This window comes from Solanum lycopersicum, chromosome 3 (genome assembly GCF_036512215.1).
Source record: "Solanum lycopersicum chromosome 3, SLM_r2.1".
NCBI classification, from domain to species: Eukaryota; Viridiplantae; Streptophyta; class Magnoliopsida; order Solanales; family Solanaceae; genus Solanum; species Solanum lycopersicum.
The window spans coordinates 11,331,422-11,347,220 of record NC_090802.1 but is presented as its reverse complement, the minus strand read 5'-3'; the positions used below and the strand labels follow the sequence as shown (position 1 = coordinate 11,347,220).

Below are 15,799 nucleotides of genomic sequence, written 5' to 3'. Positions count from 1 at the left end.
ACTTTTTGTGAGATTATTGCTTACTTTGAGATTCTTGCAATGAATATTGGTGATTAATCAAGCAAAATTTTAGATTTTACTCTTTCTCATTGAAGTAAGTACATGAACCCTTATTTAATATATTTGAATATTGTGTTTATGACCATGAGTAACTAAACTCCATAACTAGGGTTTTGGGAACCATAGGCAAATAATGAGATAAACCCTAACTAAAATAACAAATCTAGAATAGTGTTTTGCATGTATTAATAATTCTTTTGCTTAGAAGTCTTTTTAACGGATGGCCAACGTTAGAACTCGCCTTAATGCTACTTGTCGGACCAAGGAGGTAGATAATAGGAAAAGAATTATTAACATAGATTTAGTGTATACTATCTAATAGTCTAGTATTGATTGGTACGAGGTAATAACTTAGTCAAATATCGAATACGATGCTTAATATGAGGTAAGGATCAGGGTTAGGATAGCAACTCATGTAGCCGGACCAAGGTGCGGAGTGAGATTTTCTAGATGCAGGACCAAGGATTTAGAAATACATAACTTATCACTTTGCATGCAAGATACTTGTAAAGAATTGTTATAGTTAGAGTTATCAAGTTATGAACCTGTGGGGAACACATAAACCCTAGTTACTTTGATTAATTGATTAAAATACAACATTGAAAGTTGTTAAGTGTCTCTGTCAAGTTTGTTAATTAATTTTACTCATTTTGAAATAGAAACCCCCCCCCCCTTATTATTTTACTTTCCAAGGAAGTCATTGACCAAACAATAGTAATAACAGGTTGAAGTTAAATCTAGACTATTTTCCTCGTGGGAACAATCCCAACCTCACTAGTTGGGTTATTTACTTGACACGACCGCTTTACTTCTTATTTGAGAAGTAAGTTTGAGCGTATCAAATTTTGACCTCACTTTTTCTTTATCCCCTTTTCCATGTGTGTATACCTACAAAAGGTATGAAACTGAACTTGCTAAAACATACATAACCGAAAAGCAAGGATACCTGCTCCTTTTTCATAGTCATGAAAGATTTGATTGCTTCAGGTAGGATCCATTCAAGAAGGTTTTAACATTTCCATCATCATCTTGATTAATTTAGCCAGATTTCTATGAGTTTCAAGATGTTTCCTGATCCACAAGAATTGAACCCATCAAGCTGCACTTGCTACATTTATTGCCTCAGTTGATGAAAGAGCAATTGAATCTTGCCCTTTAATTCCACATGAGTGAAAGATCAGCGCATAACATAATCCACTCTTGAGGTACTCAATCTATCAACTTGATACTTAGCATAATCAACAACACCATGTACTAAAAATCAAAAAATCTCCTGCTGGACTAAATAGGACCAAGTCATCTATCTTCTTCAGATGACTTAAGATTTTATCAGCAGCCTTCAAAATATTTTCTTTTGTACATGAGTAGAGTCTTTGAACCTGATTGATCAGCATCCAGCTTCTAGTTAGTGCCCTAGAAAGTATGAATTGTCTATACACCCAAAACATGAAACCCTTTCAGCAGCTTCTTTGAACTGGTACCAGGTTCTTTCTTTGATCATACATCAATGACCCCTAAATGTTGTGCTATATTCTTCTTTCTTTGATCATACATCAATGACCCCTGAATGTTGTGCTATATTCTTCTTTGTAGATACACTCCTATGAGAGAATTCGACTGGTTTGTGCTTAGATCTTCAGTGAAGATGTCATCCACTTGATCATCCTTCTTAGAAAGCTTCATGATGACATCACCATTCTTTCTCATTGTATTGACTTAAAGTATGTTAAGATATTTGAGCAGCTCAATGATGTATTATTCTTGACAACAAAAGGTACCTTTTGAGATTTGCTTGATCTCTCTTGAAGTCATTGTTGATGAGCAACTTGGACAACCGATCAGCTTATTGGGGAACCGACTATCAGATTTTGCTTCTTTCGAACTGAGTTTGATCTGCTTCTTCATTCTCACCTTCAGAATTCACATTATCAGTTTGAAATGCATCATCTTTGTTCAGCAATGTTTAGAGGATCGGGTCCCTCATTAGGTACATCATCTGCATCAGCTTCCTTGAAATTGCTGAAAGATAGTCTGATCTTCTTCTCTTTAACATCATCGTGACAACCTTTGTCATCTGCAAATACCATTTTACGCAGACTGGGACCAGGTCCCCTGACACGGGTTTATGCAGCAAAGCAACAATTATGAGCACGTCTCTTGAATCATACCTCAGCATTCTCACCTCAAGCATTGAGGTTAGTGACACTGTCATAATGAGCAGTAAACAGATCAACAATAAACATGTTCTTGCATCTCTTTTCTGTCAAGGTCATGCCTGAGAGAGCAAGTTTGTGACAAAAAAAATTATTTGATAAGAGCTTACTATACCAAGAATGTAGCATTTCTTGCCATTCTTCAAAAGAGACACCTCCACCTTGAAGTGCCTTGAGAAAGAGGAAGTTTTGTAACCTTCTTAGTATGTGTTTTAAGCATATGCTATTTATGAACCAACACTGACTACTTCCTCTTTTATGCACAAGAATTACTTGTTAGACTTAGGAACCCACTTCAAAAAGAGTTCCCAATAGTTGTCAAAAGGCTTAACAAGAAACCTTCCTGACCAAGAGGGCAAAGTGTTCTTGCTAAAACGATAGCGAGGACCAGGTCCCTTGCGCTCCATTTCCACATAACTGTCGGATCTGAAAAATTTAGCACGAAGACCAGGTCCCCTTTCTTTCTTTTCTTGATTATACAAACTTCACATGCCTTTCTTTATATCTTTTATATTTCTCACAATTTTCTTTTTTACGCCCACAATGAGTGCAGAAGAGATTGTCAGCTAGAGACACATATTTACTGTGATGATTATGAGGGGGTTCTATCGGTCTGCATTCCATCCCCTTCTTGCCATTGAAACTCTGACTAGATAAGTTATAGAGAATCTGGGAGGATTCAGTCCACTTCAAAGAGTGATTTAGCTCTTCCCTTACCTTGGTCAGATCTCTCCTCAGTTGAGCATTAATTTCAATAAAGACAACCAGCTTAGACTCAAAAGTCTTATGTTTTTGTTCCAGTTCCTCCTCAAAGACACTGAGCTTTCGCTTTTCACCCTTAGAGGTACTAGGTCCCTCATTGGGTTCAAGACTACCATTCTCAGGATACCTATCTTGACGCTCAATTCAAATATTTGAGATTTAAGAGCAGAATTATCATCCTCACACAAACTTAATTTTTCGTCAACATTAAGTTTTCAGTGGTTTGTTCATCAACAGAGTAAATAAGTCGGGCAACAAGTTTCCTCAATTTTATAATGGGAAGAGTATCTAGATCATCTTCAAGGTCAAAAAGAGTTACCTCATTTAGATTCTCTTCAGCATCAGATTCTGCCATTAATGAGAAAATGGAATCGAAGATATTTTTATCATCTTCAATGGACATCATTGAGACATCCTCATGGTTTTCTGCATCTTCTTCTGACTCACTTGAGGAATCTTCCAAGACTGCAAGAACTTTCTTCACCACCCGATCAGCATTAGCCTTTCCCCACTTATGACGGAAGTCGTTTTCATTTTCTATTCTGTTGGAGTTTCATTCTTCTTGAAACCTTCCATGTTTTTTGACTATTCTTTGAAACCTTTCAGTCAAATAACTCATATCTTTTTCGTCTTCCGAAGCATCATTTGGAGAAACCTTTAATGCTACAGACTTCTCCTTTTTTCTATCTGTTTCATCATACTCTCTTATACATTTGGGAACCTCCTGAATTAAACATATTTTCTTCACATTCTTGGTAGGAATGTGAGGACCATCAAGAACCAAGTCCCGCAGCTCACTATCTTTTGCTATGATATAATTGTGCAGTCTGTTCTTCCACCATCGGTAACACTTACGGTTGAAACGAGGAGGGCATATGGTGGATTTACCTTCTTCTATACTTGGTGAGGACGCCATTCCTTCAGGATCTATTCTCTTGGTGTTAACCATATAGAGAATCCAATGCACTGATACCACTTATTGGAATGGGTGCATCCACTAACAGTCGATGGACCAGGTCCCTTGACACAGTAAGAACAATAACTAAAAGTTGTGTCCACCTGTTTGGATGGGATCAGGTCCTCAGCACAGTTACAATAACAGACAGTAAAATAAGTGCTGAAAGTAAAGATTGAACAAACAACTTTACGTGGAAACTTCCTTGCTCAAGGAAGTAAAACCACGACCTGTTGGACAGGATTTTCAACCGTTTTCACTAATCTTCTCAAACAAAAGTGAAACCCGGTTACAACGAATGTGAGAAAAAGTTATTAATCTCACGATAAAGTAATCTACCTATTACTTGAAGAGCCTAAGCGGATACAACACCGCCCACTAATCTATCACCTCTAGATAACATAGACTTTAACTAAGAAACAAAATGATGTTGCCCACTAAATCAGGTAGCCTTAACTCATTTAGACTTTCAACAAACCAAAACAATCTAATTCCTTTATAAATTAGGATCAGATTTACAATGTAAGCACATAAGACACTAAGCTATAAATACAACAAGACTCCTTAGCACTCCATTTGGTTCCTTGTTGATGAGCAGTGTTCTTCCTTGAAGATGGCCTTCAATTTTCAAACTTATGAATTTCGAGAGAAAATCCAAGTTGAGTTTGCCAAATCTTGAATTTGTGTTTGATGAAAAGAGATAATATAATTCAACACTAATTCGTTGAAACCATCCCATTGGCTGAAGGTCTGCTGCTAGAAAAGTTGGGCACCTACCGCATCATTGGTGGCAGCTTTTCTGACATCTATCTTTTCACCTTTTCACATCGCAGTCTTACTGGGACCTGGTCCCTTGCAAACTTCTTTGTGAGTTCTTGAAAAGGCTTGTTGTCTGACTTCCTTCTTTGAATGAATGAATATAATATGGTATTTGTCATGCTAAAAGTATCAAACATAAAGATTTATTATCCATTGGACAAACACCCTCTTCCATTCTGATTGGCGTAGTTTACTGACGCCTCACCAACCTCTAACGTGACAGTTTTACAACTGTAACCAATTATGTATCTGATGGAGGTATCTCTATCTGGTACCAGGGTCTGCATTTGTGAGATACTAAAACATACAATCTCGTCCGCTCTTCTTATTGGTGTAGGATACTGCACTTTTCACCTACCACCTGACTTGACAGCTTTTACGACTGTACCCCATTTGTATCTGGACGAGAGCACTCTGTCAGGAACCAAGTCCCCGCATTTGTGAGGATCATCAAAACACCTAGAATATAACAAGAAATTGAAGCATACCTCATACCTCAATGATATGGCAATATGTGTATACATTGTAATTGTATAATGGGTGATTGAATAATCTTATCAAAGGACTGTAAGAAAACTAAAAAAAATTATTATTCAATGAGTTGAGTAGTTGATATCACCAGAGTATATTATACTTTGATGGTATCAAGTAGAAAGAAAGAATCCTTCAAGGAAGACATTGCTTAGTTACTTTTTGATATCACCAGAGTATATCAATATATTGTGATGGTATCGAAAAGGAAAGAGGGTGAATGCTAATATCAATATGACGCCAGCGTGCGAAAAAATTTAATATAGATCATTTTAAAATAAAAAGAGGGAATGAAGTAAAGAAACATTCAAAAATAAGTATTTCACTTTTTTGGGAAGTAAGTGTTCTTTTTACCTAACAGGTTGGGCCTTATATAACATTCACAAATAAAAAGTGCTAGGAAGTATCTGAGTATGCACCATCCCAAATGAATTATTACAATTATTTTGTCCGAGAAAATTAAGATACTTAACTTAAACGATACAAAGAAGATGTAGAGGCGGATCTTGGATTTGAAGGTAGTGGGTGTCATATATTAGGTTAATTAAATGATCAAATTATTACTGTTAAGTCTCAACAATTTGTGATTTTTCGTCACATATACCATATGATAATAATGTCTATTAAAGTCGAGTGTAGCCCATGGCTTAATGGTATTGACACTATTTTGTCATGTGTGGATTACGAGTTCAAGTCCAAGTGCCAACATTTTTATTTTGCAAAAAAAAAACAGAAATACATTAAAAATGAGCAATATGGCAATCGAACTTGCGACCCGAAAGCTGAAAATTCGATACTAAACCACGGGCACCATGCGCCTGCTTGTATCTAGGGGTAGCAGATTAATTTATCATAAGTTTTTTATAAAAAATATACATTTATATACACATGTATATATAAAATTTCAACCGACCCCCACCATGATACGTAGATCCGGCCCTGAGAAGATATTGTTTTTTTTTGTAAACATAAGTTAAGTTTTGTATTTTTTATTTTCTTAGAAACTTAAATTAAATTATCATCAAAATATCCTTTAATCCTTGGGTGTCTTAAGAATTAGTTGACTTTAGTTCCTCTTTCTTGCTTGGGCTGGCTTGGGGTCTTCCTTCTCGAATTGTTATTTCGTTAAGTATTATATATAAAAAGTCAAAATCAAAGAGTAGCTAAAAAATCTATTTAAAATATACTAAAAAAGAAAAGTCAAACAGACAAATCAGAATTGAGAAAACGTATTTTTTCCGTATATTTGATTATAAATGTACTTAATTATTTTTGACCGACTTGTTAAATGTGTAACTTTCCCTACATTTAGGGTGTGTTTGGTATGTTGGAAAAGATTTTCCGGGAAATGTTTTCCAATTTTTTCATGTTTGGTTGGGCAAATGTTTTCCAAATCAACTCATAATCCTCAAATTTAAGGAAAATGACTTCGATTCAAAACTTAATGAAAATATTTTCCAAAACTCTCTTCCAACTTCCCCCATACCAGCCCCCCTAACCCTATAAAAATTTAAATTTATTATATAAATATTTTTAATTTTAAAAAATTCAGTTTTTCACTTCCTAGCCTTCACCCTCCCTCCACCCACCTTACCAGCCCCCTCCCTCCCCCAAAAAAAAATTGTAAATTTGTTTTTAAAAAATATTTTAAACTTTAAAATTTTATTTTTTTTCACCCTTACCATCTACCCCTCACACTCCCACTAGCCCCCCCCCCCACCCCACCCCACCACGAAAAAAATTGAAGTTTGTTTTTTAAAAAAGAATTCAACTTCAAATTATTTTCTACTCTAGTAAAAAATAAAGAAGATATTTTTAAAAAACATTTTTCACTGAAAAGTCAAACACTAAAATATTTTCTGAAAAATATTTTCCTCGTACCAAACACACCCTTAAAGGAAAAATCTTGGGAGATTTTTTTGTAAAACATTATCTGATTTTTGAAGTGATAAAAGAAAAAAGGAACCACAAAGCTAGGAAAATCATTCTTCTATGGCTAATAACATTTCTATCAATCTCCCAAAGTTCAATCAAACTCTAATATCTTTTACTAACATATCTTCACTCTCTAATTTTCCATACTCAAAGATTCATTTACATAGCCAATTATATCATCGTCAATTCAAGGAGACCAATTACACTTCACCATCATCATATACCTATCGCCTCTTTTCTCGAAGGAGTTTTATGGAAGATGAAGATGATCATAAATCCAAAAATTATAGTTTTCAAGAAGCTGTGAGGCTTTTTAATAGTAGAGACTATTACAGGTAAAGATAATAAATGAACGAGTCAAATTATAAAATGATTTGTTATGTAATGTTTTCAAATTTTGCTTAGGTCAAAATTGGTTCAGTCTAAAAAAAATTGTGAAAGTTACTCTATTTTTCTTAAATTATTAGTTTAGTTTATTTGAGATTTACACGACTCCCAATTGCTAAATATGATAATGTATGTCTGGACTGGGTTTGCATTTTGACTCGTCACATTACACTATTTAGACCCCTTTTAAATTTTTCCTTTTTTTTTTGGTTAGTCTTTAAATTTATGTTCCAAGTTCACTAAATTAATATCTTGTTTGGTCAATTTTTTGAAAAGTAATTTTTTAAAAGTACTTTGGTACGAAGTCATTTGTATTTTATGAATAAATTTTCAAGACACTTTTTGAGAAAAAAATATTATTTGATCGTAAGTTATGAATATATTTTTCAAAAAAGTAAATTTTTGTTACTCCCTAAAATTTGTCAAAAACTCATTTGACCTCTCAAAAACTTAACCAAAGAGGCTATAATTTTCGTGTTTTAAACCAGTTTGATGATTTTGTTTCTTCTAATCTATGATAGATAAATTTATTCCAATGGGAACAAAATTTAAATGCTCATTAAAAAAAGTAACTCCAACTCATGTTAAATTACTTTTGTCATGTGTTACAGATGTCACGATGTTGTTGAAGCCCTTTGGACCGAATCCCAAGAGCCCATTCGAAGTCTCCTCCACGGAATTCTTCAATGTGCAGTAGGATTCCATCACTTATTCAACAAAAATCACAGAGGAGCAATGATGGAATTGGGAGAAGGAGTGTGTAAGCTTAGAAAATTCAACTTTGAAAATGGACCATTTTATGAGTTTGAAAAAGAAATTTCACAAGTTTTGGATTTCATCTATGCAACACAAATTGAAGTTGCTGCTTGTGGGGATGATATTTGTGTAACTATGGATCAATCAGAAAGATCATATCAACTTCTTGGTGGATTTGCAGCAGGACAACAACTTTATACCTTGGTTACTGAGCAACATGATTATTGCTATATTGTTTTTTCATATCCAAAATATGATGAAAATGTACAACAACTTAGGATAAAACTTCCAACTATTAATGCATCTGAACAAAATCTCAAGGAGTTAGAGTATAGTTGATATGGTTATTATTTTCCCATTTATTTTCTATCTTTGTTTTATGGAAAAAGTCCTTTCATCTATCTATCTGTACCTTCTTTTTACCCCATCTATTTTGCTTTACAACTTGCAATTAGGCTGTTTTTAATTGCGTCAATATACATCTAATTGTATAGAGTAAGATTTCAGTTGCTACAAAGATATGACCTATATTTCATGTGTTGATTTATTGTCATTTTTCTAAAATTGAAGTGTTATTAGAAATGATTTACGAAACATACTTTCTTGATAATGTACATTTAAAAGATTCGATTTTGTCTTTTTTTTTCATGTTTTGTTTGAGACTAATAGCGTCATATTCAATTTTTCCAAATTTATGAGACTCAATTTGCTATTACTTGTGTTAAATTAAAAGTATTAATTGATTGAATCATATTGTTTTTAGAAAATTTTAACCAGATTCCTTTATTTTTGCCAAATCAAAACGAAATTAATTCAATTTTCTTCTGGTTCGTCTAGTTTGACTTAATTAGGATTTCTAGCTCAAAATTCATCAGTAAAGTAACATAATTTTCAAGTAATGCAATTATATGTACATAAATCAAATCATTATGAAATTCTCAAATAATTAAATTAATTTATATGTAATATATAAATTCAAATTATATTATTAAAATTACTCAGTCTAAATGATAATTTTTTGCTTTTCGAGATTAAATCTTCTTATATTTGACAAAAAAAATTGGACATAGATTTTCTTTTTTTTGAAAACTACATAAAAATACTATATAAAGTACAGTAATTAATAATTCAAAATATTTTAAATACAAATAAAAAAATTACAGTAAAAAAATAGTTCGTATTCTAAATTTAATCGGTATCATATAAATTGAAACATCAATTTCATCGTAAATTGAATTCTCAAATCACCAATATCAAAAAATAAATATATTTTACCATGCGAGCCATAACCACAAAATGTGATTACGCAAGGGGAGGTGACATAATGTAATATTGTTAGGGCTAGGCATAAAATATCAAAAATCCAATCACCGAATTGAACCAAAATTTTGGATAATCTGGTATTCCATTATTCGGTATTTGGTATGGTATTCGAGAGTAAAATTTTAGAATTATAGTTTTCGGGTTTGAGTTTGGTATGAGACATTAGTACCATTTGGTATTTGGTATTTTCCGAATACCAAATTATTTACTTAATGAAGGTCATATATCAACATATTTGTTACTCATTAGTACAAGTTTAAAGAGAAAGTAAAAGATAAGCATGAACAATCCAAATACATGTCTTTTGTATCAATTTGTTTTTCTTGATGTCTTCTTACTTGTTGATCTCCTATTATATCTTGTCTCCACATAAAAAAATGATTGGAGAAATAGTATTAACTTTGTAATACAATCGGCTATAACTTTAATACGGTACTCCCGAATACCTTACCAAATCAAAGTTTAATTTACCGTTTACCAAATCAAAATTTAAAAATTTGATATTTGATATATACTTTTGACTACCAATTACCGAACCCAAAATTTGAGAAATACTAGCCAAATGCCAAACGCCTAGCCCTAAATATTATCATTCAAAAAAAGACAATGTAATATTTAAATGATTAAAAATTATGAAATAATTAAATTAACTTTATATGTAATATTTAAATCCAAAATAATTAAAATGCATATAAAATATTGTGGTAAAAAATAGTTTGCTTTCCGAATCCAATTGTTGTACATAAATTGGAATGTCAATTCGTAGAAAACTGAATTATCAATTTCCAGTTTTACAAATTTCAAGTTTTAATGATTATAAACGCTCCGGATGTTGATAGAAATCGAAATTTCCTGTATTTCATAAAAGTAATTGTCCATTCTAATATATTCACCCTTATGGTTTTTAGTCCATTCAAAATTTAAACTCGAGATATCTGGTCAAAGGTTCATGAACTTTGTCATCGTACCACACTAGCAGTCAGGAGCGCCCCTAGAACACCCCTAGAAGGTAGGAACTCGATAGTTTTGGCCCAAAAACTCCGTGTTTATCAAGAAAAAATTATCTAATATGTACAAATTATTTATTTAAAATCAAGAAACTTAGAAAAAAAAAAGTTGGATCTCATAAGTTTTTGTTTTCAAGCAAATTTATACCACTAGTGATAAAGATTAAACAAAGAAAGAAACAAAAAAAAATAGAGGATATGTGGTTTAATACTCAAGCTATTGAAATTATGGGTAACAAGGGATTAAACCCTCACCTCCCAATTAACTTCAACAACCTATATTCAATCCAAAGAAGAATAATCAAATGAAACCAAGAATCACAAAGCGGTAACACTTTGATTAATCAAATTCAAGAAGTTAACTAGCAATTTCACAAGTTCACCCTAATTAGTCACTAAGAAGATACTACAATTCGAGATTCAATATTCAACATAGTCTAAGTCTTGCAAAATAATAAAAGACTAATATTTATACTAGGGAAATAAAGAAAACACATCTTTGACAATTTTAACCTTGATGAGATAAGAGTCTTGTTTGGTTGCCTTCTTATTGTTTCAATTCATGAAATGACCATTTGCACACATGGCCACTTTCCTACTTCCTTCTCATATTGATGTACCTTACACACATTGTATATCCTTCTTTGGTGACCTTCAAGCTCCTCTAATACTTCTTTTTTCATGAACATTGCTTGTAGGCCTTGGAGATCCTTTGCTTGGCTATGTGTGAATGGAGTTGAGGAGTATATGTCACTCATGTTAGTGTCATTAATGTTACCCATGTTATAATCCTTCCCTTCTTGAAAATGATTTGTCCTCGAACCCAAAGGATCACCAACAATATAAGGAGATAAATCAACAACATTGAAAACATTATGAACATTATACTCACTTGGTAGGTCAATCATGTGAGCATTGTCATTAATTATCTTGAGTACTTCGAAGGTTTCATCTGCTCTTAGGCTGAGTTTCCCTTTTCGTACTTGTGGAAACCTCTCCTTTCGAAAATGCACTCACACCCAATCACCTGCATTGAAGAACACTTCCTTTCTTCCTCGATTTTTTTGAATGGCCACCTTTGAATTATTCTTTTCAATGGCCTCTTTGACTTTGGCATGAATTTTCATCATCTCTTTTGCTCTTTTCTTGGCATCTAGGCTCCCAACAATATGGCTAGACAAAGAAACTGCTCCTTAAGAATATCAAGTATTTTTGGCACCCCAAAGAGTCCAATCAAACCACCACTATGAACCTCTTTGACAAATAACTCTCTTTATGAGCTCATGTCCATACATGCTAGACCTTCTTTGCACAAAAAAACCATCAATAATTTGGTACCTATCAACTCGCTTCCCTTTACTAAGATTAACAAAGGTATCTTTGAAGTTGGAATCCATATAATAGAATCTCTTTAAGCTTTCAAACCCCACCATTCTAGAAATCAAGGTATTGACCAATACAAACCTTTTTGATACAGCATGCACTACCACACTCTCTTTGACTTGCTTATAGTTGATCACATATGGAAAGGTTTCAATGAATTTAACCCACTTAGCATGTCTTTGGTTCAATTGGGATTGCCCCTTATGATGCTTCAAGGACTCATGATTGGTCCTTATCATGAACTCTTTCTGCCACAAGTAGTGTTGCCAATGAGCCAACACTCGCACAAGTGCATACAATTCCTTGTCATAATTGAGTACTTGAGCATATATCCCTTTACTTTTTACTAAAGAAAGCTAATGGTTTTCCTTCTTGCATCAAGACACCACCTGACACCAACACTTAAGCATCTCATTCAATTTCAAAGGCCTTATCAAAGTGGGATAGTTGGAGCAAGGGTGTAGAACTCAACACCAATTTCAAGGATTGAAAAGACTTCTCCTGCTCCTCACCCCATACAATAGGTACATTTTTCTTGATCCGTTCGTCCAAAGGAGCAGCAAGTGTACTAAAGCCCTTCCCAAATTGCCGATAAAAACTTGCTAACACATGAAAACTTCTTACCTCGATTGCACTGGTCGGGGTCGGCCAAGTCTTGATGGACTCCACCTTCTTTTCATCGATCTCAATCCAAAATTCACTGATCACAAAATAATAAAACACAATTTTATCAATACAAAATGAACATTTCTTGAAATTAGCAAAGAGACTCTCTCGTAGTAGGACATCAAACACTTGTCTCAAATGGGATACATATTCCTCCATTGTCTTACTATACACAAGTATGTCATCAAAATACACCATGACAAACTTGTTGATGAAAGGTTTGAGAATATAGTTGATCAATATCATGAAAGTGTTTGGGGCATTTGTCAATTCAAATGGCATTAGAAGCCATTCATACAACAAAAACTTTGTCTTGAAGGTCGTCTTCCACTCATCACCCAACTTCATATGAATTTGATGATACCTACTTTGAAGGTCAATCCTAGAGAAAGCAATAGAACCATATAGCTCATCAATCATATCATCAATTCGAGGAATGGGATGTCGATACTTCACCGTGATCTTATTTACGTCTCTACAATCAATATACATTCTCCAAGTGCCATCCTTTTTGGGAAGAAGAATTACCGATGTGGCATAAGGACTTAGACTTTCTTTAATCAACCCCTTCTAAATAAGATCTTCCACTTGCCTTAATAGCTCTTTGGTTTTTACTGGGTTACTCCAATAAGCTTGATGATTAGGGATTTGTGAACCCGATATAAAATCTATTTGATGCTCGATTCCTTTCAAGGGTGGTAATCCAGTGGGAATCTCATCTAAAAATATCTCATCATAGCCCTTCAAAAGCGAATAAATAATACTAGGCAAGGTGATATTATCTTGGTTAGCATGTAAAAAAAGGTTGGAGTTGACAAGGCACACTAGAAAGCATTCCTCATCCACACCCTTTAAACACTTTCTTAGCTTTGCTATCATGCACATGTTCTTCTTATTTTTAGCCAAGGCACTCCTCTCCTATGGAATGATGGGAAACTTTCGCCTTCACCTTCTGTCTCCTCGACTTTTATTCTCTCCCGAAGCTCTTTCATAGCCGAATAGTCCCCGCTCACTTGATATAGAGTGAGAAGTGCAAGCACATACTTCTTACCTTCAATCATGAAAGTGTATTTTTTGGATCTCCTTTGGTGCATAACATCTGTATAATATTTTCAAGGTATCCCCAACATTAGGTGACATGCCAAAATGGGAACCACATCACAAACCATTTTCTAATTGTTCTTCCCCACATTAAGCCAAATACTTACTTGTTTGAGGACCTTCATCTCTCCACTCTCATTGAGACATTGTAGCTTATAAGGATAGATATGTTTGTTGGTTTGTATTTTCATAAACTCTACTAAGGAACTACTCACCATATTGGTGCAACTTCTGTTATCAATGACTAAGAATACACTTTATCTTGGATTTTTCACCTAGCATGAAATAGATTCTCCCTTTGGTCAAGATCTTCTTTTGCAAGGGCTCTCGTAATTCTTCTTACAACACATGAACGGTTAACATTCATGTTCAAGTCTTCATCATCATCAAACAAAGAATATCCCTTCTCCATGAAGCAAGAAAAATTCACCCTCTCATCCAGCCTTTCTTCTTCATCCCAGAGCACCTTTCTCTCCTTCACCCTATCTCTCTCTCCCTCATTTTTTCTTCACCCTCATATTTATATTCATTCTTATATCTATCATGAAGAGAAATAATTATTCTCCTCTTTGTACACTCACTAGAAACATGTCCCCTTCCTTAACATCTAAAGCATTGAATTATTGAGGGTCGAGGAAAGTTAGGTTTAACATAGTTACCTCTTTGTGGTTGCTCACTTGTCTTGGATTTGTAATCAAGCTTGACTTGGGATGCTTGACCTCCACCTTTAGGTTTATCCCTAGAGGATGTCGTCTTCCAATTATCTTTACCTTTGCACAATGTGGAAATTTAAAAAAATTTGGCCTTGTATGACTATTTCTCTTTCAAATATTCTTCTACCTTTGAGGCATCATGGAAAGCCGTTTCAAAGAGTCTCATAGTACTTAAGCTTCAAGAAGTTCAAGATATCATACCTCAAGCTTTCCACGAATCGTATTACCGTACATTCCATATTCTTTTCAACTTTAGACTTCATTCATAAGATCTCAAATTCATTATAATATTCTTCCACACTTTTGGTACCTTGTCTCAACATGTACACTTTCTTGAGCACCTTTTGGTTGTAGTTTGGAGTCAAGTATCTCAACTTCATAAGTGCAATTAACTTTTGCCAAGTAAGTAACTCATGGTTATGATGGCTCTCCCTTTCCCTCCACTTGAACTCCCAATAAGTTGATGCATACCCCTCGAATTGCATGAGAACATACTTCACATTCAAAGTTTCTGAGATATTATTTGTGAGAAAGATCTGCTCACTTTGAATTTTCCATTCCAAGAACTCATCGGGGTCACTACTTCCTTTGAACCTTTGAAGTGTGACCTTGATAGTGTTCAAGACCTTATCTTGATCATTTCTCTTCCTAAGCCTATTTCCTCTATTTTCCATCCTGTCAAATCTATATTTCATCCTATCTCCTCTATATCCCCATTCTATCTCCTCTATTCTCATATTTTTTATATCTCATGCCTTGGTCCCACCCAAGTCCCGAGGTCGTACTCCTTTCCTTTGCACTCCATTTCCATACCTACCTCATGCTCCCAAAACTTATCATTATTGAACTCCTCATGAAGTTCAACATAGACAGGATTTTTCTATTGGTTGTCTTGGTAGGGCATTGTGGTGCATTTTGTGGATGTGAAGTGTAGGGTCTATGAAAAGATGCATTTGAATCATTTAGAAATAGTTTTTGGTAGTGCACTTGGTTGGCCACTAAAGGAAGTTTCTCTTGTGGCGGGTGATAGGGTTGTGGATTTGGATGTTGTGTAGGTGCCTTAGGTGGTATGGAGGGTTGAAACCTGGAAAGTGGGGTGTTGGTAGTTTTGGGTTCTGCTTTTTGGAGAAGAACGTATATTATGAGCTTGTCTCGCAAAAAGGGTAGTGGAATGCACCGATGCCCTCC

The 15,799-nt window shown here is 34.3% G+C and overlaps 1 protein-coding gene across 1 annotated transcript; it reads left to right on the top strand.

The window, feature by feature from the left end:
* Window positions 1–7,285: 7,285 nt before the first annotated feature.
* On the top strand, window positions 7,286–8,819 carry LOC101249245 (uncharacterized). The gene is made up of 2 exons (XM_004234681.4): window positions 7,286–7,610; window positions 8,274–8,819. Exons 1-2 carry the CDS (start codon window positions 7,333–7,335, stop codon window positions 8,755–8,757), a joined length of 762 nt encoding a protein of 253 aa, XP_004234729.3. The 5' UTR covers window positions 7,286–7,332; the 3' UTR covers window positions 8,758–8,819.
* Window positions 8,820–15,799: the final 6,980 nt, after the last annotated feature.